The 27310-nt window shown below is 39.2% G+C and overlaps 1 protein-coding gene across 2 annotated transcripts in view; it reads left to right on the top strand.

The window, feature by feature from the left end:
* Nucleotides 1–27310, top strand: part of grid2 (glutamate receptor, ionotropic, delta 2) — a 412550-nt gene that overhangs the window by 77064 nt on the left and 308176 nt on the right. For both annotated transcript variants that reach the window (XM_086076174.1, XM_086076175.1), the window contains exon 2: nt 313–468. In XM_086076174.1, the coding sequence (XP_085932300.1) occupies nt 313–468 (156 nt within the window). The remainder of the gene's footprint in view (nt 1–312; nt 469–27310) is intronic.

The following is a 27310-nucleotide window of genomic DNA, read 5'->3' as shown; positions in this document are numbered from 1 at the left end:
CCAATTACAGGCACAGCTTTGCCAACCTAATCAGTGAGTGTAACCTTTCTGGTTATTAATATAACCCGCAGTCATTTGCACACAAGCGCACACACTCTCCAGTCATTGCACTTCACTGCTTCGTCTAACACAATTAGTGGTCCTGTGGTTTTCTGGGTAAGTAAGTAATGGAAGACTACAAGCGGAACTGTTTAATTCTTGCTTGTAAGCGTATATTCCGATAGAGCTGCTGTATGCAGCACGCAAAAAGAAACAAGAAAAGAAGTGTATGACTGAAGGATTCATAATTTCCTTCTTCATTTTGGTCGCTAGGCGCTATCTTCGACGAGTCTGCGCGGAAGGACGACGAGGTGTTCCGCCTCGCCGTGGCTGACCTCAACTTGAACAATGAGATTTTGGAGACGGAGAAGATAACCATCTCTGTGGAATTCGTGGACGGGAACAACCCCTTCCAGGCTGTGCAAGAAGGTATGTGAACCCTCATTGTTGTTCTTGTAGCGCTGCTGTTTCAGTCGGAGTTAGTTTGCTGTCTCTCTGCTCAGTGCAAGGGCAGATCTATTCCAATGGGATACACCTACACTATTTTCCTAATCACCTTTAACAGAATGCTGTGATGTTGCAATTTTTCAAAATAAACTGTCATATACTATAATATATAATCACTCGATGGTTTTGGTCATCCTTGCAATTTTACTGCATTTTTTCCCCCCATAGAAACATATGCACTGTATTTACTCTGGGGGTTTTTCCCATTGTTCTCCTGAAACCACAACTTTATTCTTGTAAGATTGGCTTTTTTTTTTATTACCTCTTTGTTCTCAGATAATATAAGATTTTATAAAATGTTCTCATTTGTTGTTATTACTCCTCTGTAATTACAATGACAATAGCTGAAGCATAGTTTTTCTCTCATAAAATGATGACTTTCTCCTTATAGGATAAATATTTTTTGAGTAAAACCACTTTATTTTATTATTATTATTATTATTTTGTATGTTGTATGCATCTAAATCAAAACTTGTTTATTTTTTTCAGAGAAGCCTTAAGATTGTGATCCCCCTTAATATCAATATAATCAGACTTCATTAGTGTATTTGTTTATTCTCATCATTCTTTGACTTTGTCTTTTTTGAGTGTGCCCTTCAAGAAAGTCAGTTAAAAAATGTTTTCTTTTCTTTCTCTGATATGAACATTTTGGTCTTGTAGGATTGTGACTGCATGCAACTTTATTTTGTAGTTATTGACTCCTGTATTATGTATTTATTTATTTATTCATATGTATTACAGATGATCCAAAAAGAGCAACCTTTTTTGCATGAAAATGTGACCTTATTTATATTTTGTATTATTCTTGTAGCTTTACAGTTACAGCTATTTTCCACACAGTTTCTTTCCAAGATGGATTCAAAAAAACAAACAAAAACCTTCATCTGCTGCTTTTAATTTGAAATTCGGCACACCAAATGGTCTTCTAATGTTTATTTTGAATCTTAATGATGGTCCCCACTGGCCGCTATGTAAATCACATTTATGCACAGTTGCACAGTGAATGCAGCTTGGCCTTCCTTCCTGTTGCCTGGTGCTGAACAGACCGCCACTTTGTCTGCCAGTCTCATTGATGGCCTGCCGCTCTGGATTTGGCTCACTGGCAACACAGCCAGCTAAACACTTGTCCGTGTTGGTCAAGGGAGGAACAGAGTCAAAAGATAAACGTACGGCTTGTACCACTTCCTGGCTATCTGTAAATTATTTGCATAATGTATGGAAATTCTGCATAAATGATTCCGATTTAGGTTATACCATAGAGCAGGTTGGATTTAAATATTCTGATTTTTTTTTTTCAGAAATCATACAAAATCATCATGAAATTCATCAGCAAATCTCCTGAGAATTCAGCTTAGTGAACATCTCAAGGATTTACTCCACAGGAGTCTTTGACTTTCCATTTTATTTATTTTTGGTGTCACCCCAGAAATTTAACAAAAAGAGGAAGTGAGATGACAAACACAAGTCAGGAAACAGATCTGGCCTGTACAGTTAAAAAATTTACTAAACAATATTTTCTGTAGGGGAAAAGTTTCAACAGATGGTGTTCGGCATTACATTGTTCGTAAAATACCAACCCCGAGCGTTTCATACGAATGCTGGTAAGACAAAATGCCACTACATGATAACCTTCTCACAATGCAGGTGCCTATACCAATAGAGTCGCCCAAGTGGATTTTAATTCCCAGCAAATTATCTGTTTAAAAGCTTTATCCAAATGATTTACTGCACTCACTACCCTGAGGGTTTTTCGCGTGTGCGTGTTTATTAGCGTTGATATACGTGTGTGGTCCCATTCTCCCATTTTCCTCGCTCGCATGTCACTTAAATCTGGATCTGCTCCTGTCACTTTTATTTACATTTCACTCCCTACAACCCACCCCGTGTTGCCATAGTAACCCAATACTTGCAGAAAACAGGTGGAGTAAAGTGTACGCGTATGTGTGTGCGGCATGCATGTCAGTGTGTCCGTGTCGTCATTGATTAAAGCAATGATGAACGCCTAATTGGATAACGGTCTATGGGAAGGCGGCAGGCGAGGAAGTGGTGAGCGAGGAGCGAGACCCGCAGTGGGGAGGCAACTCGATAGTTGTCTGGGCTTATTTTTCATATCCGCTTAGGCTTGACACACATGAAGCACATTTACGCGTAGCCACATGTGCCCACAACTGTTGTGCCAATATTTCCCATGTTACTATAAAAAAGAAAAGAACAAAAAGAGGGAAGCAGTGAGCTTGCCATATTGATGTAGTTTTTGCAAAAAAGTGGCTGTGGCCTGAGGAAATTACTTTTTGTTTTAGTTTTTTTGCCAAATAAGAATACCATGTAATTGCATATCCACTACAGTAGGTGGCAGTGGTGTTATCATTTATTTATTATGTTTTAACTTTCTGACAAAATCTTTTCTGTCAGACTACAAAAAATTTAATTGATCTATATATTTTTTCTTTAACGTTAATAAAGAAATATTTAATACAACTCTTTTCAGACTGATACAAATTAAACTCTTGAGTAGTCACTGATACCGATACTAAGTACGACTAGTACTTTTGATACATAACATTTCCGTCCCCAAAAAAACTATGACCGATAATTTTATTGAAAGACCTATTTATCCGAATGTAGAATTTTCCCTTAAATTCGCGAGACATTAATGGAAGTTTAAGTTTCTTTTAATTTCTTGTTTATAATCATAAAATGGGTCACAAGAGGGCGCCGGTTCTGGAATCAGTCGCCATCACGAGTACAGATACCTTGAAATAAGGTCGGCTGTCGGCCCAGTACCGTTTGCTGGTATTGGTACTCTCCCAACCCTAGTTTCCTACATCTCTAGATATCGACATCAGCATAAACACATGAGCCATATAACACGCTTTTTTTTAGCCAGCATTGAAATGTTAAATGAGTTTTGTGGTGACAAGATGAAGAATATCCTCTAGATGTTAGGGTGACATACTTTTGAAGTAAGAAAAATTTTCTGGTACCATGACATCAAAATTATTTAAAGTTTAAGACTAATAAAACAAATTCACTTCCATTATCATCACATTTGAATCGGAACAAATCTGAATTGGAGGTTCTACCGCTCAAACTTTTGAGTAGTTGCAAAAAGGACACTGTGGTGTAAACTGAGTCATGCAAGTAACCCACATATTCAAATTCTTGCAATATTTTTTTTGTCTTTGATCTTCAAGTTGAAAATTGTCCATAGTCATTTGTTGACGTGAAAGATTGTGTCGTTGGGAAAATGCTTCAAACACTTGTGAAGCTCAATTATCATGGTGGCTAAGTCAAAGTGGAGTATGTGAACAATGATTAAAGAAAAAAAGGCTTCATCTTCCCAAGTCTTTAATTAAAGTTTCAAAGGATTAGTGTTAGTATAATATATATTTTTTGTCATCTTTTCAGTTTATCAGTTGTGGCAGTGGAACTGGGGTAGGAATTATGTGGCGTTGTGCTAAAGTCAGCATGAAGTGAATGCCTGCAGGCTGTAGGAAACACTCCACTTTGAGTGCGATGTGAATAACTAAATGAGGCTTCCTGACTTGATGAGTACACAGTCAGCGTGCGTGCGTTGGAAAATAAACTTTTCAAAGGGCAGCAGAGTGTAAATGTAACCTTTTACGTTTAATGTTGTTTGTTGCCTTCTTTTTTTGTTCTAACTATTCAACAACATAAAAAACGTTTTCATTTTTTATGTAAATTAAAATATTTTGAGTTAATCTTAAAATTATCTGTGAGTTGTCAAACAATATTAATATACCATTTAATTGTTTGTTGCTTGAAGAAGACATTACATTTTTTTTGGGCTATTCAACCAGGCCTTATTGAAAGTAACAATCTTCTTTTCAAGATTGTTCTGGGTATGAAAACAAGTGGTAATGGAACAGAATTAAAGAAAAGCAATACAAAACAAGTACAGCACATTATACAGTGAAACCTCAAAAGGTTCAGCCATCAAAGCATTTCCAACCTGTTGTACAGTTAAAAAGGAATTACATTTTCATTATATGTGTGTTTTTGATTGAGATACCATATTATAAAATTATATATGTATCTTAAAGGGACGACACCATGGTATTTTAAGGCCTTCCACAGTTAACTATAGGCATATAATGATGAAATCTTACCTTTGACACAATCGCGATGTAATTTCTTATGAAATATGAGTTATCGGTGGCTATTTTTCTTACCTGGAAGTCAAACGCTCGGTTCAGTAAAACCCCGCCTCTGCCTCGCCCCTCTGATTACATCGGCTGCTTCGTGCAACGCCCACGAAACATGTAGATAGGTTTTAAGCCGATTTTTAAAATGGACTTTAAATTTCACGGGCTGCTAGATCTCTGCGTTTGGTCAGGCAAGCCATCAATGCATGAATAAACATTTGAAAAATCGTGGAAGAGGGGGGGAGCAGAGAGGTTAGAGGAAAGGAGGAGGGAAAAAAAAGCACCACACTGGGTCGCAAACCCACACCTTGTTCCTAATAGGACGAGCGCACTATCCACTACACCATCCATTCAATTAAATTCTTTGGCGCAAATGTTTTACTTGTAGTTTACATCAGTGTCAGCCAATGGATTTTAAGACAGCCAATTGTCATTTCATTGCACTTTGGCATTGCAAATGTGAAGAATAATTGATTGCTTTGAATTCATTCGGCCAGAATGTTTATTGATAAAGGCTACTTTTGTCGTTATCCCATGGAGGGAGGTCTCAGAGAAAGTGGGCGTGCGTTTAGTCCGCAGAGGCAGTGCGGGGGTGGGGCCGCACGCAATGACGTCACACCGTGCCAACAGCTCGTTTTCTCAGGTTGGGAGGGGCTGGTGCTTGGAGAGCAGAATAACCTAGAATTTCTCATACAGGCGAATGGAGGAAAACACAACTTTGGTCAAGTTTTTGGTGAGGAATTAGCATTTTAACATGGGTAAAAGCTCCAAAAAGTTGATTTTTCATGTTACAGTCCCTTTAAAAAGCTTACCCTAATAGAGATAGTATCCTAAATTAACCTAAAAAATATTTTTTTAATTTTATTTCATTGCTAATATACAGTATATTCTATACATTGTATTTTTTTTTATACAGCCAAACCCTACTTAACTACTTCCAACATAACATAATGGAAAAAATGCAATAGTAATGTAAGATGCAAACCAATTTGGATGCCAATAATATAGTAATAGTATATTTTTATATTTATTTAAGTCACTTCTATTGATGTAATAATTTTATCTTAATTTAACTTTCTTTGCCCCCAACTGACCTCCAGTGGCTTTTAAAATATATATATTTTTTCTTACAAAATATTGTCATTGGTAGAGGTGTTCGATACCACTTTTTCTCAGACTAATACGAGCATGAGACACTCGAGTGGTCACCGAAACCAAGTACCGATACCACTAGTACTTTTGATACATAAAAATCCCCCCTCCCCCACACCCCCAAAAAATAAGATTTTAAAGAAAGACCTACGTATCTCGCTATAGCATTTTTCTTAAAATTGCATAAACTTTATGGCAATTTTCTATTTTTCTAACTTCCTGATTGTAAAAGAGCCGCAAGCGGGCATCATACTGTATACTGGTATTGGCTGCCGTCCTAAGTACCGATACCTTGAAATAAGGCGGGGCAATTAGCCCGATACTTGCCCAACTCTAGTAATTGCAATATGCATTTACATATGTGTCAACCATGTTTCACATTTGAGATGCGCATTATTGAGTTCACTGTACTATAAATAGAACAAGGCTTCAGTTTTGAACAATTTCAAACTCAATCCTCCAATGTCCTGCCTGTCAATCATATAGTTGTGACTAAAATGGGCCAATCATTAAGCCCACTCAATTATCTGATCATAGAATGACTTTAAAATGTGCTCAAGAGCCGACACTGTTTATGTCCTCTTTTTCCTCCGGCTTCCTCTTGCGTCAATCTCTTTCAGCTGGCAGCTGTGGCTGTGAGCCTTTTGTTTTGGCACACGCTCAGGCCCTCTTGTGAGGATATTCGGCTGTAGGTCCGCGTCCAAGACCCGTCTTACACCTGACATTTGTGTACCTCTGCTGGCAGAGCTCGCCGTGTGCCACTTTAATATTTGCTCGTGGGCTGCTGTCGATGTTGACCCGTGTTCTTAATCCTGCACGGAGCATCCCCGGGATTACCGTCGCATTTTGTGTTCTCATTCATCTGTTGCGTGCTAGGTTTCTCTTTAGGAACAGGAACAGTGCGATGCTTTGCTTTTAAAGCCTTGCAAACTTTAGTATGGCAAAAGTATGTACACTGTGAAATCCTTGTATCTACAAACTAATAATAGTCATAGTAATGTGTTTGTGTATAGAAAATAGTTATGTGTTTCTATAACATCTTATACCTGCCAATCAAAGTCACAGGACACATCAACATACCACCAATCAACCACGTCCAGCACACTTGCCAGATGCAGCAAATTTCCACATTGATTGACAATTCACAATCAAGGTCCTCAACCCCACGCAGTTTGATGAATACAAAGGCCTCATTAGCTGACATGAAACTATTCACTAAATTAGTGGTAAGCTCATTTTAATTCCGAATGGCGGTCACGTTAACAGCCATGGAGATGAAAGACATCCTCTTTTCCAAACATATCCCATCAGTCAGAGTCTGAAAGCCGCTGTCCTTCATTCATGTGTCCATTTCTATACATACCGATGTTATATACATATATATATATATATATATATATATAAATCATTATCATAATTTATAAGGAAAATAAAACTTTCTGAAATTCAATGAAATAGAAATGGTTTGGAATAAAATAAATGTTTTCAAAAAGTTGTACTATGTACCAGCAAAATATATAATTATTTGCCCATATGCATACAAAATAAATTTACATTTGTATTTTTTATTTTATTAGTATTATTTTTGTGAAATGATTTATGAAAATTATGACATGAAACAAAATTATGGTGCATTCGATGGAGCAAATTATTGTTACGAAAAAAAAATTTCAATCGTGTATCAATCAAAAATGTTTTGGAATAAAGCAAGTTTTTTAAAAATTTAATTTTGTTTGTTTTATTAAATATGGAACAGTAGAATGTATTTACAATGGCATATTTGAGACAATTATAAAATAAAATGCTTAAAGATCATATATTTAAAAGTCATTCATTCATCCATGATCCAAACTGCTTTTTCTCAAAAAATATTCAGTAAAATTAATTTAAACTCATATAAAAAAGAAGTGTCTTTAGTCACATTTTACAAGAAAAAATGTTATGAAATAAACTCTTCTCTACGCGTCTTGATAAACGGATGCTACACATTTTGTTGCTTGCTGGATTCATCCCCCATTTTCCCACTTTCCCCATCACCATCCATCTGTTTTGTTTCCTGTTGTTTTGAGTCCTTCTGACTTTTGTCTTTAATTCAAATGAGTGTGAAAGAGCTTTGGCGCAGGGCCTTGCCATTCGCAACGCTTACCTTTTTTTAACAAGAAGCAACACGTTCTTTTGTGTGGTGGAATCCAGCAGCTGACAGCTGGGAACAAACCAGTGGGACATTTTGGAGAGAGTGCGGCCATCCGTGCATTCAATTTGGGGTGATCTGTTGACGGGTCGCTCATTTGCATAGTACAGCTCTATTGAAACGTTTCCTTCCTGCCCATACTGAGCTTTGACTGTCACACAAACTCCCTCTTGTACTGTTTGAGTGCCAACTTTCTATATAAGTAACCATCTCATTTGGGCCACTTCAAATGCCTTTGTTTCTATTTCTTGGTCACTCTTTACTTAAATAATAGACATTTTGAGGGATTTACTATATTCAGAAGAAGATTTTGCAGGTCATCCTGGTTTTGGATGTAATTTAAAAAAATAAAATAAATAAATAATAATAATGATAATATCAGCCTTGAAGCCAGTTTTAATTAGTTACATGGAATTTGATAGGCACGTCTACCATAAATAGATCAACAACAATCTCAATAACTAAGACACACGAAGTCTGCCATTTTAGCTTGCAGCGGAGATTTTTAAGCATCATTTTTTTCATGTCCAGGGTTTCTACATAGACAATGTTGTCTGATACATTTTGCCTGATTGCTACCAAATTTGAACCATGGATATAAGGGCATCGCTAATTTGCATAAATATTCATTTTTGGGCTGAACATGGCAGTGAAGTTGATGACTCACTATGAAAACATAACATTAAACACAAATAACTTTCAAATTACTTACAGTTGAGTGGATGATGCGACATGAGGGAGTCATATTTGAGGGCTAGGTACATTTTCAACTTTCCTGATTATAATAAATAATAGGGATGGGTGAGTACTGATACCAAGCGTTAGTATTGGGCTGATACCAGGCCTTATTTCAAGGAATGGCAGTGAAAAGCACTTTAAGTGTGCAAATAAATAAATAGAGAAATAATAATCATAGAGTCAAACAATAATACTATACAGTATTGTATTACGAGTGACATGGCAGACCTTGGTAAGCAGTTTCATTGTACAATGAAAATATTTTGGTTCTCGATCCTTTCAGATGTTGACCAGTGGAAAAAAGCCTTTGAATACATTTATAAATGTCCCTGATACCCCACGAACTTTCATCCCCCTCCCAATAGCATCAAGTGCTTTTGCACTTTCTTTTAGGCACATGGATTTTTAAAAAAGGGGGAAAAAAAAGTTAACTCCAAATATGTATTGTGGTGAATTTTTTTTTTTATGTTTTTCCCCCCCTCCGAGTCTTGTGCTCATTGTCATTGCTGGCCTCTCTTTGTCGAATGCTCGGCACTAGCTTGACTGGCTGTCAGTCAGCACACTCGGTTGCCATAGTGACATTTCCAAGTACTCTCCTTCTCCTTGACAAGTGCGTGACGTGCCTAAATCACCCAAGACTGACTGACATAGAGGCAAACGTGTTAAAAGGAGGAAAGAGGTGACAAGTAGGAGAATGTGAAAAGAGTACCACCTGTTTGACGGTGCGAGCCACAATTACACTTACTGTACATATGTGTCTTCACTTTTTATACAAAGCATCAGGGTCAGATGTAAAGGGAGAAGCGAGACATTGCACATAATGAAACGCCTTGGGAGAGCTAACGCAGTGCCGACAACCTAAAAGATAGACACATGCAGGGTGATGAAATGTTTTCAGTTGCCTAGGGAGCTGAGCTGGAAGTCCTTTCCATGATGCTGGTCGACTCTCAAAACAAATGTTCTATTGAGATCAATTATAATTCCAGAAGCTGAGGCTCTGGGTTTGAAACTCTGTGTGGAGGGTTGATACAGAATAGATACAGAAATAGATGTATAGATGTGCCAAAGGCCAAATTGTCTGTAGCTTTTTAAGCAGCATTTTAACAGTTTTATGTGTCAGGCAAGTATAAGAAGAAATCAATCGCACAGCCAACTTGTATGGAATGGAATGCTATGTAAAATGATTTTATGTAGTGTTTGTGTTTGTGATGTGTTTTTGTGAGATATACTGTATAGTGTGTTGCTGACCACTTGGTCGGGTCACCATGGTAACTAAGACATTGGTCCCAACTTGTCTTTTACCTGGTTAAATAAATAATGGCGAAATAGGATGCATGCTTTATTTCTGGGTGCTCACCTCTAGTTTCACACCTAGTTGTTATGGTAACAAAATCAGTCATCACCATTGGCCCAGCAGTATGTAGAGTGAAAGGGCCAACCCTTCAAAACTGACTAAATTAAACAAGACAAAAAAATTGCTGGAATTTTTTTTTTTAGCAATTTCATTTTATTTGACTCAATTCCTTTAGTCAAAAAATGTGCCCTTCATTTCAAACATAAACGCAACTTGCTTTTCCTGTTTGAAAAGTATGACCAATAAAATGAGGTATAATTAACTTTTGGAACAAGTATATTACATTTCTTTCACTTCACACATTTTAAAAGTCAGAGCCCCTTTTTCTGTTTTAGAGTGATTTAACCATCTTTGCTTGTCAGGTATATTTTATATACTTCTATTTTATTTTTTTCGACTATAGTCATTCATGAAGTCCAGTTAATTTTAAGACTCCAAGTAAGCCCTAATAATACCTCAGGGAGGAACACCTTTCCTCTGGAATAACCTTGATTTGTTTATCGTGTATTTATTGTTGCCCTAAAGAAATCGTAACAGCCACGAATCGCACAGGAAGCCCTATTTGTAATTTCCAATTTGCTCTCCGGGTAGAGATTTGTTTAAATTTTTTTTTCATTTTTTTACTGTGGTTTTTAATTTGCTCTCCCAGTAGAGATTTTTTTCAATATTTTTTTTTAATTGTGGTTTGCTAGTGATCAGGATTGCACAAAAAGTACTGACAGAGCAAGGCCGATAAGTTTTGGTGCAAACAAGGATACGAGTGCATACACTTTCTATAAAAAAAATAAAAAATAAAAAAAAATCCCAATTAAGTCATACAAATCTTCTTGTCCAATGTATGCCAAACGAAAAATAAGACACACACAACACAAGCAATCACGTCAGAGTCTACTGCTACGCTAATCGTCATTAAAGGTGCCATCTGGTAAGATCATTGTTATTATGATCAAGGGAACTTGTGTTTTTCCAAAATTCAAGGTTTTAATTAATTTTGAAAATGACTCTTAATCCTTAAATCTGATTCTTCAAAGGTCTGAAAAATACCACAAACAAAAATTGCTACTCTATACTTTCTATACTTGGAGAACTTGGTAAAGAATGTGACAGATTTTAAGCTACGCTGATAGTCTGCAATGACTGTAAAATGTGTCATACTTATTTTAAAGACGGCAACCAGTTCAGGGTGTACCCCACCTACTGCTCGAAGTCAGCTGGGATAGGCTCCAGCACCCCTGCGACCCTTGTGAGGAGTAAGTGGTTAAAAAAATGAATGAATGGATATTGTAAATATTACGTTCATTTGTTTGCATCTTGTGATCGTGAGGTAATACATTTGAACAATGTGGCCTTAAAAGGTCTTAAAAGTATTACATTTAGCTTTCTTCAAAGTGCATTTACCATTCAGGTCCATTTATTATATGAATTCATCTGTGCAACTGTTGATATTATTTTTTCATTGGGCGCTGCTGTTAATGTCATCTAGGTAATTCCAGTTGCTACTTTTTTCCCCCCTTGATGATAACGAGGAATTTATTTTCTGTTTTTAGTTAGTTCACGACTTGCATTGTGACTGACTCATTTGACAAAATGTGGTATTACACAGGTGTCTATTGGAGTGACAATTACTTTGTATTCAATGGATGTTGCATTGTCAGACCACCATATTTGTTAGTTCACTTTATTGTCTATTTTCAGTTTTTCATTCCTTGAAGTCCGTCACAACTTAGTTTCGTGTCAGGAAAGTACTCTGTTGTAGGATGAAGTTCTTGAGGCAAAAAGTCTCAAACGGTGGATTAATCCCTTCACACATTGCTCATCATTCCCTCCCACTTGCCAGGCACGCAGACCCAGATCCGGGCAGGCATAAAGGACATTGTTTATAGACAGGAGAAGCACTTTGTTCCTCCCTCACACCTTTCAGCCAGAAGGTTGTCGGAGAGTCAGAAAGAATCAGAGACGGAAAGATAAGACCAAGGAGAAAACAGTGGGTCAGGAGGTTACCCAGAGTGGAGAGATGGTGTGAAGATATGAGTGATGAGTGCGCTACATGGATTTATGAGTGACAGATTGGTGGTGAAGACACAGGCAGAATGAATAAATTGTGGCCGGGAGGGAAGATGGATTGCTAAAAACGGTATGACGAAAGGAGACGGAGTAATGACACAGAGGTTTAAATGAACCTGCCTATTTTGCACTCATGGGCATGTGACTCATGAATGATGGCCGTAGAATCTCAGCATCTGTGACTGGGACAGTGGCATACAGGAGACATACAGGAGAGTGGAAGGGAAAAACACCATACAGGCTTTGTAAGGTCATATTGTTGGACCACCATCACCTTCTGGAGATGTTAAATACATTTTGGGAAGGATATTCAAAAACTTGGGGGTGTTTCCCTTGCACGGTGTACTCGCTGGTGGAGAGGCCTTGTTGGGAGCTCTTGGGGTTACTTTTTATTATATTTTCGACTTATTAATCACCCTTGTGGGAGCCTCCAAGTTTGCGTAAGCTCATTTGAAATTTTTTTGATGTCTTGAACGAGAGCTGCCACCAAAACTCATTCGGTAGTGAACCCTAGTCAGCCCTGGACACCTGGTCTATCGTAACAGGACACACGGAAAGGTCTCAAGGACCCATGCCTGAAATTTAACACAAAATCAGCCATAATATATGCATTTTCTGCAATAAAATTCAAGCCGAAAGAAAATGGCTGAAAGAGGATGTTGTGGTGACGCATGGAATTTTAATCCACAATCATTTATGAAAAGCTTTTAGGGAACCTCTGTTGCATTTGGATTGGAAACATCTCCCAAACAATAAGTTCCAAAATGTTTTATTTTATTTTATTTTTTTAATCAAGTTGTAGCAGTTTTTCAACTCTTCAAAGGTTTTAAACTACTGCCTTCTACCTATTTCACATTTACTCAGTTGTGTTTCTCGAATGTTCATGATATAATCAGTCTGGCAAAAAACAGCCTGGTGAAAAATTAAGAATTGAAGTTACATTCCAAAGGCCTTTCTCGTGAAGAGATTGAAACGTCCTTGAAAAGATACTCCCCGGAGTACACAGATGCCAGGAAATATCAAGTAGGTGGAAAGGATGTGGCAAATTGCAAGAAATGACCGCCTACTATAGTCATGTCATGAAGAGAGCACTGGAGGAGTTTTGATGATGATGACTTGGTGGACAATGAAAAAAAGATAAAAAGATGACAAGTGGAGAGGCAGTGAGAAGAGGATGATGAGGAGGGAAATATTGGCCAAGGAGACACTCTGGAGACGTTTAAGGATAAAGTGTTTGACATGTATTATCCTGGGATCACGCTGCTTATGACATTCTGATGTGTTGTCGGTTGAACACTAATGGCTTTCCAGTTTCCACGAGTGTATCTGTCAAGAAGGGATTTTGTCACAAATTTCCTTTGGGGGGCATCGTGCTTGGCGTAAACTCCTCAAAAGGCATACCGGCATCTATTTTGCACCTTGCAGAGCAACTAATCCATTCATATTTTATCACTGTCCTGCAGAGATTGCAACCACTTAATGGGAGAGCTATTTTCCATGTCCACACAATGCGCCCATCTCAGAGGATGTCAGTCACCTTTAGCAATTGTGCAAATTTATTTTGCCTTTCAACACCTACTGATTTTATTCCTGGCATGACCAGGGCTGCCGCGCCCTATACGCAGAGTACGCATAGTGCGTAGGGCACCATCATCCGTGTGGGGCCCCATTTACCCGTGGGCACGGTGCACGCATGCACTTGACATGTTGCATCAGTGAGCAAACATGCCGGGGGGGGGGGGGGGGGGGGAGTATCACTCGTGCATGCATTGGATGCGACATTACTACGTTTGTTTTCATTTAAAGACATGAAGAACCCATTATTTTCTGAGTAGATAAAGGAAGAGAAATGATTCTCAATGCACCTGACACTACATGAGATCCATTAATCAGCCTGCTGACATTGATCAGAAGGGAGGAAAAATGCTTGAATTCAGCCGACTTTTTCATTCTCCCTGTGATCTACTAGAAGCTGGTACAAAACCCCTGATTTTTAAAGAATTTTCAGCCATGTGGCTCACTTTCAGTTTTTCCCTGCTTCTTCTTTTCTTCTCTGCTTGGGCATATGACTAGTAGTTTCAGGGAACACCAGATTGGGACAAATTGCTGTATAATGCCGGGGCTAGGCAATCTCTGGAGACAGTCCCATGGCATTTATCTATATGATTGACATGTCATTCTCCTTTACCTGTCCGCGGTAATCTGACAAGTGGGATGTTATCTTGTGCTGAAATTAAACAGATGTTTGGATTTTGGAGTCTTTGTCCATGATATCATCTTTTATCTGGTTTATTCTGGTTTTCCAACCAGCCTATCTGGGAATCTGTGATGTGTTTTGACTTCAGAAAAGCAATCAAATTCGAAGCTGTGAATGCCCAGCCTTATTGTTGGATTCATTTTAGATGTGAAGTCACCTGGTGTGGAAGCAGACCAACGGACATTGCATTGTTTCAGACAGATGTGTGTGCCACTTGAAATCAAAATGAAACAGTGGCTGTGGGTGTATACATTTACTGTGCCCTCCTGTGTTTTTCCAAAGAAGGGGCAGCGTGAACCATCTGTCTTTTGATCAAGTTTGCCTGCGGCCCCGCTGCATGCTGCCATGGAACAATAAAATCTTTGACAGAGAGAAGGCTGCAGAGACCAACTATCACCATCCTCACTGCTGCAGTAGTCCATCGCGAAACATCACAACAAAGAGTGCATCTGTAGAGTTCACCAGAGTTCATCGTGAAGTGAAGCTGTGTTGTAGGCTAATGAAGCATACTTTACACTTAAGTATGATTGGCCAGGACGGTTGGCTTCTGTGAGTGCTCTGATACTGAGCCCAGCATGATTGGTCATACACTTATTGTAATGCATATATTATGTATACAGTATAACATATAACATATGCACACACCCGTTCCGCCATAGGGGCCATGCCAGCCCACCAAGATGCTAGTTCCACCTTACTTGAGGCACGGATCTCTAAAATATACTTAAAAAAAAAAAAAATCATAGTAGCTATTTTTGTGAAACATTAATGTTGGGTTGGTTATCACAAAGACATTACAAATGTAAAGAAACAATGGTGTGCTTTTGTTTGATTTCATTTGTCTTATTGCTAACAATCTATCACGACCTTACTGAAAATAAAGTTAGGTGTGCAGGCTTATACGTGAGAAATATGTCAATGTTGGTGTACATAGTTAGTAAATCTGCAAGTTTCTTTTGGCATTGTGTAAGAAGATTCGAAGACATTGTGGTACACTGGCATAAGAGCAGTAAAACACTAAAGGTAAATGTAAAAAAGCTCATTCTGTCACAAAACTGCAATCACTCGTCCCCAAAATGTATGTGGGCATCCCTACATATGCCCACATCAACCTCTGAAAATATCAGCACAATCGCTGCAAGATTTTACATTTTATGGACAAAGTTTTTCCTGATGAAGAGACATAAGCTTCTGTAGTGAGCGCCTATATAGAGAGGAAAACTTTTATTGACCATAAAATCGGAAATATCGGGGCAATCATTTAATAATAATAATAATATATTTTATTTGTCATGCACTTTACATTTATAAAATGAATCTCAAAGTGCACAGCACAGGCAATAATAAAAGCAATAAAAGCACCAAGTAAAAAAAAAAAGTGAGAATAAGTAGAGATGTCAACAGACATTTTGGTAATGATTGATCACAGTTTTCGGACATTAAATGACGTTACGCTTTTCTACATTACGCGTTGAAGACTGTCCTTGGAACAATTACAGTATGGCAATTGAGGAGGGACATATTACACGAGGGTTGGCAACTCCAAGTGCCATTTAAACCCATTTCATAAAAGACAGGAGCAACAAACCCTTTAGACATCTAAAAGGGTATGCTGTAAATCGTTCAAGGTAGGAAAAAAATCTTGTCCAAGTGTAAGAGGAGCAAAATTGTAATCATTTCTGTTGCAGAGGCATGAAGGCTCTTGACTGACTAATGAAAGCCAAATGAGAGACAAAGGCTCTCGCTGATACAAGTCAAGAGACTGAACGATGGGCTGAATCCCCTCATCTGTTTTACTCCAGGTTTTGCCTCCCTCAAAATTCCCTGCCTCAACTTGGCTCGACGGTGTGCGCCGCACAGCAATGAATCGGTCACACTAACCCCCCAAGCCTAGAAAATGGACCCCATTAAAGCACATTAAAACACAATAATGCCTGTGTTTGTGGGGGTGTGTGTGCATGTGTATGTGTATGTGTGTGTGACTGAAATCCAATACTCTTACTCCTGATTCATCATTCATACTTCATCTCGCCCAACGGCTGCTCCTCACCCCAAGTCTCTAAACTCTTGTGATTTCTCACTTCTTACAACAGTCATATATTCTCCGACCCTTTGTGTCTCACCACCATTTTGTGACAATTTTTTAAATCCTTTTTTGTACTGTGGAACCTCCAGAGTCATCAGTTCATGACGCTGGCAGAGTTTCAAATTGTTCAAATTCCAAAACAATGTCAAATGAATTAATTTGTTCTAGACTCAAACTCTCTCCTTTATTCAATGTAGAATCAATATTATGAATAACACTTGAAGATCCTGAAATGTTATACAAGTATTAGCACAAATGTTAACCACCATATATAATGCATCTGAATATATAACTAATACAATACATCTTTTGAAGACAACTGACAGACGTAATCCAAAGATGAAGTATCGAATTGTTCATACCGACTCCTATCTTGCAGTAAGTTCGATTTCTGGCTCGGTGGTTATCATAACCTGCAACAGACTGGCAACCAGTCCAGGCGAAATCCTCTGCACCCCTGTCCAATGTCAACTGGGATACGCTCCAGCTCACCCGTGAGTCCCAATGAGAACAAGCGGTGAGAAAATGGATGGATGGCTAGATGTGAAAAAGAAAAAAAGAAAAACCAAAACACACAATTATTCTGGTGCTGAGCTAACTTCTCAAAAGATTTGCTGACATCTTGATCGATCACATGTGATGTTTGTTTTGGAATCAAAAGTTGTGTTGGACTTTTCAGGCATATATTTTTCCAGAAACTTTTTCCTGGTGGAATTTTGTTTGAAATTGTATGACTTTTAGGCTTCAGCAGACCCAGGACTCTAAGTGCTATAGTAAAATGGATGTTTATATTGTGCCCTTACATTTAAAGTAGTATACATGCGCAAAAACAAAGAACATAAAAGCTTGATGACTCATGGAAAAAAAAAAAAAATACATAATGGAAACAGGACATTGAGTTATCAGCTAGCTTCTGATCACCTCATACACTTGAAACACATTTTGAATTCCCCCCTTTTTAACTCCTCCCCATTTAAAAGTCTCTCTTAGTGAATGGACCCAATAATCTGTTCTTATTCTAGTGTGTCTTGCTGTTGACCTTCTAAAAAAAAATGTTGACGTGAAATCTGAAAACCAAACTGGACACACAGTCGCTTGAGCAATCCTATTAGGGAAGATGTGAAGATTTTCGAGGGTGTCTGCGGATGCTCAGTCAGTGATTAGTTGATTAAATAATTGGATACTTTCCCAATAGCTGTATTCAAAACATAATGTGTATTTATCTTCTTTTCACTGTATTTTCTAAGACAGCGCGTCAAGGAATGCTTAGCATTTTTTCTACAGAGTTGAGAAGTCCAAGGTTTGAATTGTTTGCTTGTTTGCAGGTTCTCCTTGAGCTTGCATGTTTTGTTTTGTTTTGTCTGGCTACTCTGACTTGGTCTGACATTAAAAAACGTGCATGCTTTGTGATGTGGCCTTGAAATTGTTGAATGGGTTGATACATGGAATCGATAGATAGTCAATTACAATCATATTGATTTTAGATTTCTATGAAATTGCATAGTGAGATGACTAAAACATGGTACAATTTCATTTAATTTACCTGGTCTTCATTTGGATCCAGAGATAAATCTGAAATGCAAGCAAATAATTAGGAAAAGGATGAATGGCATAGAGTGAGATCTAGAGACATGGCTAGCTAGCTGGAAAGTTAGCTAGCTGGACTGACAGACAGACAGACAATTTGTTCATCCATTAACTTCCATTGGGAAGTTCACTTACTGATGAAACCTAACTAAACTAACAAAAACTAGATTTCAAAACTGACTGGAAAGGCTTCCATTGCATTGTTGCCACTGGCCGCCTCATTTCTAATACTGCACAATGGCAACCAGGGTTTCACACAATAGCCTGCTCTATTAATTAAACCCACATTCCACTTTCCCCCCCATTGCGTATATTTGATAATGGTACTTGTTATGTAGCGTTAGGCCATGACTTTCAGCAACTTTTCACCCTTCTCCATCATCTCATCTCCATTGAACACAATCTATCATCAGCCTCTCTTTCTTGCCCAAGAGAAAACTCTGGGTGATATAATGTTACTTTAATAGTGTTTGAAAAGTTTGGCCATAAGATCGGACTTTTCATCCTGCTCTGTGAATAGACAGTGTTTTTCTGGAACAGATTATAATCTCTTGTCATTTAAAGTGAAGGCTTTAATTAAACCTCACCGCAGATTTTAGCAGTGTGTTTGCAATGCATTTGGGAGTGCCTGCCCTCTGAAGGTGTGTTACTTAATGAAAACTACCAGTCTCTGCAAACCATTGCCTAAAGCCACTGTATTATTATGGCAGTGCTTCCAGTTGCCAAGATACCACTTAAATGGATTGGAGTGGGAGTATCTGATTTATTTACCGAACAACCCTTAGGTTGTGACCCGCACATAACCAGTCTTGGACATTGAATATATTCCGGCTATATGTTGCAGACTTTTTATTAGGGGCCAGGGGTCTCTCATTTTGATTCCAAATAGAAAATCGATCAAAATTATCATTTGATTTTAACCTCACTTCTCTCCACACCCGCCCACTCTCAACCTTTGTGTTTTGTTGTCTTTATTATAGTTGTGATTTCACCAGCCAGTTGAAAACAAAAGTCAAAGGGATTGTTTTGTTTTAAATGTGATTATCCGACTGTATGGCACTGAAATCACAATTCCTGTCTATTTTGGGGCCTATCTATTGAGATGTTTTTGTACACATGATACATTTGCTAAAAATTGCATTTGGCGGTGGAAACTGGCTTTAGTGGCAACATTGAAAAACTTAAATTGTAGTTGGGTTATTGCAGCTTTTTATCATTAAATTTCATCACTATCTACCAAACACGTAAAATGAAGACATACATTTTCCACAATTTAAAATTTTAGAAAATTTTAGCATTAACCAGATGTCTTAGACGTGGTTCAAATTTCGAAGCAAAAAGCAGCAACACGACCTTAAAATGGCTGCTTGGCACCAACATGGCTGACTTTTGTTATCTCCTATTGACCATGGGGTCTTGAGCCTTTTCGTGTGTCTAGTCATGAGAGAGAGCGAGAGCTGAAAAGTGCAACCGGCAGCGGCAAACAGGGTGTAGTTTGAATTGTCAAGTTAAAATTGGAAGCAACTATGCATGTTTAAGTATAGAGACTCAGTGTAACCAAGAGTGAGGAGCTTTGGATGAGACGAGATGAGTCGCGGCTTTTGACTATCAACAACTGCCACTGACTGAGCGCACTGGAAAACACTGTGCACAAGGAAAACCGTCCCCAAAGATGCCGCCAAAAGCACAAAAAGCTGAGGTGAAACCCAATGAGTATGTGACACTAATTCAGGATACTGAGTTACTGTAGCGGCAGAAATAATTGTTGAAGGCATTGCAACAGCAAAAGAACAACTTCAAAAGCTTTGTAAAAGTGATTATGGACTCAACAAACTTCAGACTGGATGCATTATCAGAGGTGTGAGCAATGAGAGTAATACATGTGAAAGGATGTGGACAGTATTTAAGCTGACAAGACCAAACAAACTGAACAATGCATCTCACTGCAATCAGATGTTTAAGGTCTGTGACATTCTGCTGGATGAGAGAAGTGAACTTTCACAGTTTCCTTGTTTACCTACTGATGACGCAGCATCAGGATAAACTGGTTGTTCAGTATCTTGCAAAATGGTCACAGGGGTTGAGGATCAAAACCCACAACCTTGGGGTTGGAAGACAACCACTCTACCACTGGACCATGCCACCCCATCATACTGGTTGTTGTATTGACAATGATGAGAATTTACAGTACAAATCACAGCCACGCTCTCTTTTTGTCACTAGGTGTAACTTCACCGTGTGCTAGCATATCTCCCAAGGTAGAAATGCCATGTGTAAGCACTCTGACCATAATAAACCTCAGCATTAAACAACCATCTTTACATGTGTCAATCAGTAACAAACTGTGGCATTATTCTATTCAAAAGTCATCATCATGCGTGACATGCTAGGAATGTGACTCTGTTGGCTGTTAAGCCCAAGATAAAATATATTTTCTTTGGAAGACGCCAGGAAATAAATATCCTTCGTGAAGTAACTGCCGATTACTATTCCAATGGTGGTATCCTGCCAAGTCTTATCTGTTCTCGCATGCCCATGTGTGCCTTTATACCTATGCAATATGTAGGTAACTTAATATGAAAATATCAGCGCAAATGCTCTCAGGAAAATACACTAAACGTTGTAACCAAAAGGTTCCAAGTCTTCTAACGTCCACAAATTCAGAAAATAAATAACAATGACACAGTCAAGGCCCAAAGATGGTCCAAAGTGATATTGATTTGTTTTAGGAAGAAATGCACATCAAAATGCATAATAAGCAATACACATCGGCACAAACCCTGCGAGATAGCGCTGCCAATATTGATTTGTAAATTAGCTAATGAGATGAGTGAGAAATGAACAACGTATTAGGGAAGGCACGAGGAAGCACACTTCCCACACATCAATCAACAATTATATAAGTAAAGCAGGCAGGAATAATAGCCTGAGACACAAGTCCAAAGTAGAGGTTTATACAGTACATATACTGTATCAAGACCAGAATGTAATACAAACCAATGTTATGTTCGGTTTTATTAATGAACTTGATATATATAAATGTCCTCTCTGAGGTTTGTTTGGTCAGCTCTGCGTGCATAACCCCCCAAGATTGGCTTAGTAGCGCCTACAGTCTTCCTTGGCCACTTACCATTAGCAATATATTATGTAGGAAAGTCTATTGTGAATAGGCTGAAAAGAATTATCAAGAACCCACATGCATACACGACTCTAGAAGTCATCCATTTGGTGCTAAGCAGCCATTTTAGGGTCATGTTGATAATTTCTAGGGACCCATCAAAAACAAACTTCTCCTACAGAGTTTTTCTCATGGCTACCAAATTTAAACCAGACTAAACAGCTGGGTGATGCTAAATTGCGATTTAAAAAAAAAATAAAATACAGTTTTCTTCATTATATGTAGTCGCAGCATGGTAACATAGTTCGTTCCGCCATCAGACACACCAATTAAAAACGGACTATTTTCTTTTTACCCCGAAAGGTTTCCCTCAGCAACATGGGTTTTGATATAGCCATGTCAATTGATTGATCAATTGATTTGAACTTAAAGCATAGCATAGAATTGTCCAAAATCTTGTGGTATGCTAAGCATTCAGTAATTTTCTCTGGAACTAAGTGGGCCAATATTTTAGCCAATTCCATGCTCCCAGCTTTGCGGGAACAGTTTAATTGAATGTCAACTGTGCGAAGGCTATCCTGATTCAAAATCTTCATTCCACTATCCATCCATTTTCTATACTGCGGGGGAGCTGCAGCTTATCCTAGCTGTAAATAAAAGTGCCAAAAGGCAAACTAGACTTTGGAGTGGTTGCCAGTCAATCACAGGGCACATATAAATATAGGCAACTATTCACATGCTCCAAAGTCATGCAAAAAACTGTACCTTCATTGGTATATGCCACGGAGGAGACGGGACTTCTGACTTCTGGGTGTCACACATCAGCTTTGTTTCCGTTTCCTGTTTGCGACGTGTGGGCCGCATCCCAGTTCTTGCGCTTCCGCCTTTGTGCCCCTCGGTTGCGCGTTCCCGTCGACGGGTGCGAGTGTATAGTGTGTCTGTCTCAGTTGGCCGAAGCATTTCCGAGAGCTGAGACGCCCTGCACTCTCCCGCCCATCGGCGGGAGCACGTGGTGGTTGACGCAGGGGTGGGGGTGCGAGTGTTGGAACGCGGCCAGCAGTGACCGGAAACGGCGCTGATGTGTGAAAGTCGGAAGTCCCACATATTAAACTTCCATTGACTTAAAAACTTCTGACATACACACATACTCATATGTTGCAACCTAGCATAAGGTCAGGGTCGGAACATGTGATGCAACATGGAACACTTGTGGTGATAAGATGGGCCAACTTAACAAGGGTTGATGGGGACTTTGGAGGTTCTTTTGAAGATGTTGCCCCTGGGTAGACTGAATCCATTGCAGGTTGTAGACCTTGAAATGAGACATAGCTAACAAATACCTCAGACGTAGCTATGTCCGCATCATGGTGTCATACCGTCTGCCACAATTACGGCACTCGTTGACATTTGCTATCGCAGCGTAGTGTAGCGCACTTGAGCTTTGTTCCTCTAAACACGTGACTCACAGCGCTAACCCTTCAGGTCGCCTGAGGCACTCAGAGGAGTGTCGCTGTCTGACGGATTATGACAACGTTTGAAATGTGGTCACAGATGCTGCAGTCATCATTTGACTGGCAGGTCAGGACTCTGGGCTATATATATATTTTAAAATATCAGCTTTTTGCTCCTCATGCAGTGAGTATGCACATCTTAGTCTGTTAGTGGACACAGTGGTTATGCTGAATGTCTGCCAGCAGGCCCTCTGTCACTGCCCTTTGTGTTGTGGTGAGAGGGATTCTTTGAGGCAGTAGATTTTGTTTCATTGTTCGAGTAGTCAGCTTTCTAGTGTGAAAGTGACATGTGCACCCTAAACCACCTTGTCTTCTTCCTGATGGTTGTGAAATTAAGACACTGACGATGCGTTTCAAATCCTAGTCTGTGTAAATGCTCAGTCATCCGGGTCATGGTCAAATGTTGAATTGAGATAACTGGACTCTTTTTGCGTGTTGAAAAGGTTGGTTGTTAATTTGGCCATTTTGACTTATGATAAACAGCGAGACTACACACTTAGGGTGACTACACGTCCCGAGTTGCCCGGGACAGTCCCAATCTTTTTTTTAAACCCTAGGTCCCAGTCTTAGCCGCAAGATTTTGCAAACCCCATTGTTTTGTCCCGAGTTATTCAGGTCCCATCTCAATTTTTTTTTTGCCATGTGTATGTGAATCACACAATTGTCATAGTGATTCATACAATAAATCCATTAAAAGTGAATATAACTGTTCAATTCTTTCCTATTTACTTACATATTCACATTTTCATTCTCATCCGCATCTAATTGGTAGAAGGTGTATTTTCATCATTCCGTAAGTAGAACCTACTTCCTGCTTTTGTGTCTAAAAATCATGAGAAATGTAGTCCTTCTATCTTAATACTGTGGTCGCCGGTCAGACACAACACAAGATGAGCTTTTTTGGCAATTTCCGATGTTGCAATGTGGGACCAACGCGAGGTGAACGGCGTAGCCAGCTTCCAATAGCTGACGGGACTGAGCGAAAAAGGTTAGATAATGGTGATTACATTGGTTGTTTAGCGCTGTTGAACAGTCAACCAAGATAGCATTTAGCAATAGCTAACACATCGGCGAAAACGGTTTGGCTCATGTCCGTCTTCCGCACGCAAACCCTCGCCCCATTGATGAAGACTGGCTATCAATTACATTTAGTGAGAATTCATTTGAAAATTTAAAATTGTATTTGATTTTCAGCTAAATTGAACAAAAACTCAGCTACTATATGTGAACCGCTACACTAATGTCCCTTTGTTTTAAAATCACAATTCACCCCTCTTTTCAGACCCCAAATTTGTACCCCCTCTCTGCTAACCTCTTCCTATGCTATGCGGTCAATTTGGTTAAAAAATAATAATCAAAGAGATGGTTGGTTGTTGTGATTTTAATGTTTTCGCTTCAGCAAATGCTGCTTGTACTTTCTGTGGATCAGTTGTGCATACAATCCGCTCTGCTGTCGTTGAGATCGCTCCAGGATAGGGCTTAATTAAATTTCCTCTTGACCACTACAACCTCTCGTTTTATGCCGCTGCACTTTTTGAACCTACTCCGTTAAAGCGGATATTTATATGCTAAATTGCCCTCACAATCATGTCAATGTACCACTGCACTGAAGTATCTAATCAGTTAGTTGTCCATCTTATCCCTTCCTGTTCTTATCCCTCTTGAAATCCATATGCATTTAGAAGACTACTGATTAGGCACAAAAAGACAAGCTGCTCTTTCACTACTTTTATAGACTTTAGTCAACTTGAACTCATTCAAGGGTCTTTCTACTGGAACACACACAGAGGCCTCAACTTTGCTTCCCTTTGACCTTTCCCCAGCACCTGGACTGTTTCCACAGTAGTGTTTTGTAAAAGGCTGGCCTTGGATCTACCCCTCAACCCCAGTTGCTCTTTCTTGTACCCACCAGCCAACATTTTCACCCCATGGTGCCCTTTATCAATGCCAGGTTTGTCGTCACAGGTCAGCTTGTTCCTCACAGCACAGTTATCACTCCTTGCAGTTTTTGGACTCTCTTCTTGGCTGCTTTTTTCTTTCTTAAAAAAAATAAAAATGTTTGGATGACATTAGGAGCCCCGCAAGTAACACATGGAAGCACCAGTGGCTTTATGTGCTCATTTTCCCATTTGGCACTCTTATCTTCCCCTATGTTAAAGGTGCACTTTTTGTGATTTAATACATACTAAAAAGATAAATTTAGCCCCAACCTCAAGGTCTATGGATGTCAGAGCAGGTAAGTAATTTTGCTCTATTTTTGGCCCTGGCTTCTTTTTAATGCTTTCTTTACAAGGAGAAGCTCTGCATTGTTATTGTTATGCTAAATTATCCTTCCCAGCCACAAGTTCAGTAGTTGCTCACAGCTGAAAAGGCCGGTTCTCCCGGGACCACTCTTGACATTGTTAGTGCCCATTTTGGTCTCTCTGTTCAACTGTGATACTGAAATGTTGAGACACTGTTAGCAAACAAGCCCAATTTTTATTACACCTCCCTGCTCTGGCTTGTTCTCACAATGGACCAGGTGCAGCCAAAAGAGATTTTCATCTGATTTCATATGCTTTGTGTTTTGCTCTGACAGTGCAGTGGTATGTAATAGTTACATAAACAAAATCTACCTTGAACCAGTTCATTTGATCCTGTACATGATTTCACATAATTTATATCTGGTAAACTAGCTTAATTTTGCCCTCTTATCCTCAAATAATAAAATAACATACAGTTGTGCTCATAAGTTTACATACCCCATTCTTCCTGACTCTACCAATCTGCAGTGAGAATGTAAGTGGACAATACTATAAAATGCAAAGAGCATTGCCATGACAACCAAGTCTGTCTGCTGGTGACCAACTGACATAGCATTTAGTGCTCCTAAATGTGATGTCATTTCACTACAGGGAAAGAAAAAAAAGCGTAGGGGCCATTGTCAAGGTTTCTAGGCTGCTGAGGTTTGTTGTTCCAAGAAGCAAGGGAAAACGAATCACTGTGACTCATCCTCAATCCATCTGAAGCCACATCGAGTGACAGCATGTGCCTGTGAGGGTGTATAACTTTGAAACCCTCTTGTTAAAAAACAAACAAAAAAACAAAGTTGAACGTCAGTTCATGAGCAACCCTGTCCATGGACAAATTGGCTTACAAACACAAAATTATAACAAATATTGCTTCGGTTTCCAAGCTATGCTTCAGTTTTGGCATCCAAGTGGGACGCTCATTGCTGCTGCTCTCGCACAGCATGAACAGTGCTCCCGCCATGAGTGACATATTTAACAAACAGGTACAAACTGCTCGAAATTAGCCCTCAGTATTGCTCCCAAGAAAGTGAAAGTATTTTCGCTATTAGGAAGCCAAATTGTATTACATGTGAATGTTCAAGAAAAAAAGGAAATAGCCTAACATGAAAACAATGTTTTGTGTTTGTGATCTAGGTACGTAGTTTTGTTTGGCAAAATGTATCATATGTGCATCTATGCATATGTGCATATGAGCAGCTGCGGTGCTGGCGGGTTATATGGTGGGAATCCGGCAAGGGTCTGACAGCTCGGTAGGAAGCACCTGCTAGGCGTCTCGACTCTGCGTGCTTAAATGTGTCTGGGCTCTGGGTTATTTTACACTAAACCCCTACAACAAAGTCAACATAACTGTGTTATGGGCCTGGAGCACATTAATTATACATTTATTCATTTTTAGTGTGAAAAAAATGATTCGCTTTGCAAACTGCTTTGGAAAAAAATTAGTTTGTGAACCGAGGTTGCACTGCACCTGTACATTGGAGTGTGCATGACTCTTAACATACAGAGAGTGTGTCAACAGACCTTGTCTACAGCCCAGATGAATTAACATCAGAAAAGGCACAAAAGGCCAAAAATACAGTGAGAGACACAGCAGCAGGGAAGAGAGTGGGAGTGAATAAACAGGGCAACAGATGAACAACAGGGGATAGGAGCAGGAAGCAAGAAAAAAGATGAGGACGCCAGAAACACATCGAGCGAGAAAGAAACGGGAGGAAAGAACATTGGCACACGAATACAGAGACATAACAAGAAACAGCAGACCAACAACAGAATGGAAAAGGTAAGGTAACAACTCATTGACCCAGATGGGCACACACACAGAAAGACCAACTTGTGTTAAAGTGCTGGCACACAGTAAAGCTGCTAAAGTAGGGATTCGGTGCAGAGGGCACCGTGAATGATCGAAGCATCTCGCAATAAAAGCCAATAAAGAAGCCTTTTGTGTTACGCTGACCTACAAAAACACAAAAACAAAAAAAAGCCAGCTCAGTGACACAAAGGTTCGGGCCAAAAACTGGACAAGTCTGTCAATGGTCCCAGTGTGAGCAAACGCAAGCTATCAAACTCAACAATGAATGAGGCATGTGTGTATAATAGAGTGGAAATCTCAGGTGAAGGCCAAACAATCCTAATTAGATGGCACTAACTTAAACTCCTCCATAGATACCTATCTAATACATATCATTGAGCTTTCATCATTAAAGCCGGGTACTGGTGCGATTGCAGGACGTTATCCTGGGGTTGAGTTT

Source organism: Leptonotus elevatus, chromosome 5 (genome assembly GCF_054856555.1).
Source record: "Leptonotus elevatus isolate MCC_2025b chromosome 5, RoL_Lele_1.0, whole genome shotgun sequence".
In the NCBI taxonomy this organism is placed as follows: Eukaryota; Metazoa; Chordata; class Actinopteri; order Syngnathiformes; family Syngnathidae; genus Leptonotus; species Leptonotus elevatus.
This window is presented reverse-complemented; position numbering and strand designations above follow the sequence as displayed.